At 41.5% G+C, this 4296-nt stretch overlaps 1 protein-coding gene across 1 annotated transcript; it reads left to right on the forward strand.

Annotated features, from left to right (window-relative positions):
- Positions 1-809: 809 nt before the first annotated feature.
- On the forward strand, positions 810-3258 carry LOC121072271 (helix-loop-helix protein 13-like). The gene is made up of 2 exons (XM_040561749.1): positions 810-1493; positions 2965-3258. The coding sequence occupies exons 1-2, from the start codon at positions 980-982 to the stop codon at positions 3000-3002; spliced, it is 552 nt and encodes a 183-aa protein (XP_040417683.1). The 5' UTR covers positions 810-979; the 3' UTR covers positions 3003-3258.
- Positions 3259-4296: the final 1038 nt, after the last annotated feature.

The raw sequence follows: 4296 nt of genomic DNA on the forward strand, positions 1-4296 counted from the left end.
TTGACCCCCTTTGTCCAGTGTCACAGGGGAAAAGCCACGAACTGTCATGATGGACAATGGCTACTGTCCTGGTTTCCAGCACTTCTCAAGATGTGACCCACCTGTTCAACCATTTTAGGACTGCACCCATCATGATTATTACAGCTGCTGCAATTTTCCAGTACTTAGTATGGTCTGAGACAGAGCACTAAATACCCACATCACCCATATGATGTGTAATTTAAGTGTGAATCAGAAAATGCAGCAAATGTGGCAGTGCTGGTTTACTCAAAGTGAGGTACCACCGTGTTCCATTTTAACACAGCAGTGCATCACACATCTTTATCCCAACTGCGCTCCCACTAGAAGTGTGGAAGATGCAACTGGCTTCTGCTGCCAAAGAGGGCAGAATCGTATGTTTCTGACAACATTACAATAGGGTTTTGTCTGTCCACCTATGGGAGAATGTGTGGCTATTAACACTTAACCAGAAAGATAAAGGGCTGTATTTTGTTTCTTTATCCAGTCACTGCTTACCAAAACAAATAACAATTACAACAAAGTCCCAGCACAAATCCTGCTCTAAATAGTAAGTGGAGAGACTGAACTTGTGGACAAAGTCAATAATTACTTCAATGGCTTTTCCAGGAGAAGGGCAATAGAAAATTTGTAATCTTTTGTTACTTTCATCCGTATTCTTTTGTAGTCAACAGCTAATAATAAGAGAAGCACATGTGCTAATTAATTTTAAGTGAAAAAGAATAGGATCCTTCCCTTGCTGAGGAGCTAAGAAGTATTTAAATGGTGAGTCTCACTTGGATTTACAACTGGGGAAACTTTTGCAGTAGCCTTCTGCAAGGACACAACCAGGACTCTCTGCCCCTGACAGTTTTGAGGAGTGCGAGCATTAATGAAATCAGAACCTCATTTTCCTAACAACTAAGTTATTCAGAAGCCTGAAACATATCCATTAACTTGCCTCTAACTGGTGGATCAGAGGATGGAAGAACCTTGCTACAGCTTTGATCAGGAAGACTCCACTTCCGACTTTCTCCTCTGGGACCAGGATCCCAATGCTGAGCTCCAACTGGACGACCTCCTGATGGACTACTCCTCCCTGGAGGACCCTTCATGCCCTTGGCCCTCTCCTACCCACCCACCCTTAGCCCCCCTTGGCCCACCTGTCCCACCGAGCACGGTGGCCGGAGCTGTGGGGGGTGCTGAAGCGGACAGCTCCCGGCCTCCCCCCTCCAGCCTCCACCGCCGCGCTGCGAACGTCCGTGAGAGGAAGAGGATGCTCAACATCAACTCAGCCTTCAACGAGCTCAGGTGCCACGTTCCGACTTTTCCCTACGAGAAGCGCCTCTCCAAGATCGACACGCTCCGCTTGGCCATTGCCTACATCGCTCTTCTTAGGGAGATCCTGCTGTCCGGATGCGATCCCAAATCCTATGTGGAGGGGTGCCTGAGGAACGGTTTGCAAAGCCACCACCAGGCAACCTGGAATACAAGTGGTGAGAGAACAAATTATTTTATTTTCAGGGATCACGGCAATTCTTTGGGTTGCCAGTGGGAGTGAATCAAATAGCTTTTGAACACCGCTTGTCATATTCATATTGCTCTGATGATGTACAACTTACCTTCAAAAGAGTGTAGGTAAATAGACGTTGCAATTAAAAAAAATTAATCCAAACTTTGCCTCTAACTCTCATTTAAGGATCTTTTCCTTAAAAGTGAACTTGCTAAGCTCATGGGAATGGTTCCCTTTTCAAACCAGATTAAAGATTTTGTTTATTCTCAGAACACATTTTTAGACTTGTTGTTGTTCTCTGCAGAGCTATTCTTTTATAATGTCACCTTATGGAACATCTAGATATTTTCTTTAATTTCTTTAGAGGTTTTCTTTAGCTCGTACCTGACTGAGAAAAACACATGGCTTTGAGCATAAACAAAATCTAATTTATTAAAATGCATATGTTAAAGTAATCAAGAGTTTCTCTGAGATACAGTGTTACAGTTAAACACCGAGAAGCTACACAAGAATGTGCACTCTGATTTCAGATTTGTTTTGAAGTATAAGGGAGTGAATGCCTATATGCAATTTATATTCTTACATAATTATTTATATATTAAAGTGAAGGACTGTTACTCTGTTCTCTATTTGGCTTGTAATTAATCCTGGTTTACAAGGGTTTGAACTTTGTGCTTGCTTCCACCAGATTATGTCACTTCACCAGCCCACTATGTAGTGAAGATGGGAAATTGCCCAAGTGCCAAAGTATCAAGGGGCCTCAAGTCTCAGTGTGGAAGCAACAGGTCTTTAAAAGGCTTGGGTTACTTAGCAGTGCAGGGAGGAGCAGAGGGGGATTTTCGGTAGTTCTTGGCACTTTGCATTATAAGGTAATTAATCTTTCTAACTCTGTCCCTTTGCAGTTCAATTTCCTTCGGATTTTGTCACTTTTTGGAATTGGGCCTTGAAGCGTATCAGCCTTCAAAAAGTGTAGCATATTTAGAGGAAAGTCATCGCAAAAGAAAAATCCCCTTTCATTACACGGGGAAATGTCAAAGGGACAGAGCCTGAATGGAAAAAACAGGAAAAGTTAATTTAGTCTTTTCTCTTTCCCTATTAATTTCCATTAGCTACATGTCTGGGAAAGTAAATCCTGATATACCATTGATCACAACTGTCTTGAGTGCTGAGAACTTTTTGTATTTTATTTTACAGCTGCATCCACCTCTAATAGATAAACAAGTTGTTTTAAAATGACACAAATGCCTCTCATAGTTATCACGTCTTTGTCAGGCTTCTAGTTAACTAATGTTTCTGAAAAGCTCCACTGGGAAACATCTTAATGAATGAAGCTGCTTTTCTGGAATGGCTGAATAGGTGACTTGTTAAATTCTAATTTAAATGTTTTTAAATGTTTTTAAATTAATGTGGTATGTTCTTACTTTGTTTTCCTTTCTTCCTTCTATTCTGTGTAGATCTGACAGCCCGCCTGTCTTGGGTAAAGTGGGATTAAGAGCTACCCAAAAGAGAGATCTCTGGAGGCAGTGTACTGCTAATCTGATGACCCAACTGCTGGGTACCAGCTGTTAAATTCTCAGTACTGCAAGCAAAAGTGTGGCACTTACAACTTCATTGATTGTCACAGATCGCTTTCTTTCTGCATGTCCAGCATCCAAACTCTCATGGTGTTAATTTGTTGTTGTTTAGGGCCTTCTGCTTCTCTTTCTTCTGGTTTCTCACACACTTATGTACTACTCTTGTATGAAAGTGAAAAGAAAACGCAAAACAACAAACCCAACCAACCAACCAACCAAATCAACAAAAAACAACCATTAAAAATGTGTCATTACAATCATAATAACATTTTGAGATTGCTGTTCCATTGAGTGAGAGCAATGTCCAAACCACATTTCCAGTGCATGGGAAGGCTTAACCCTGATCACAAGAATAAGCTAAGCACCGTTCACTGTAACCTTTTGTTTGGCTTAAGATGTCCAGGGCAATAAGCGTAAAAGTTGCCAGTGATGTAGAGCACAGAGAACATGAAAGGCAAGCTTTCCAGGAGGTGAGAGAATTTGTCTCCAAAACTTCTCATGCCTACCTCCCTATATGACAACGCTGGGAGGTCCGAGTTCAAACAATTTTGGCTACAAATAGCCAATGACTGCTAGCACTTGGGAACCATCTCCTCTATACCCCTCACACATATAATTCATCCTGATTGCTCACACAAAGACAGCAGCTAGCTTTTGGCATTTTTCACAAAACCACTTCTCCCTTCTGATTTGTGATTTTTTTAGGGATGTGCCAGCTAGCTGATGTTGCTCCAGGAACAATCAGGAAGGCTCTGCTAAATGCTTGCAACACAAAATGTGCCCCACTTTCCTGCTGAAACAAAACAGAGAGGCAAAGCAATGTGTTCACACTTGGCAAGTGATTACCAAACAGTTGTTTCCACAGAATAACTGTCCTATTCTGCACCCTGTGGTAATAATTAAGCTTTTCATATTAGCAAAAATAAAACCATGAAGAAAAGGCTATAGCTGTTCCTCCATTTTCTGTGATAACTCTCTCATACTAACTGAGCGTGCTCTAAAGCTAACATCGTGCTCATCTGTTGAATACATTTTTCCTGTCCCTCCTACATTGTAAAGGCTCTGAATCAATTTCTCAGTAAAGAAGAGCCATTGTACATTGTGCATCTTGTACACTGCACTTCTGTAATGCCCTGATAGTCCACTCTGAGGTATGAAACCACTCTGCCTTAATGTACTTCACTTGTCTTAACAAGTACAATGTTAGACCTA

Source organism: Cygnus olor, chromosome 6 (assembly GCF_009769625.2).
Source record: "Cygnus olor isolate bCygOlo1 chromosome 6, bCygOlo1.pri.v2, whole genome shotgun sequence".
Taxonomy (NCBI): domain Eukaryota; kingdom Metazoa; phylum Chordata; class Aves; order Anseriformes; family Anatidae; genus Cygnus; species Cygnus olor.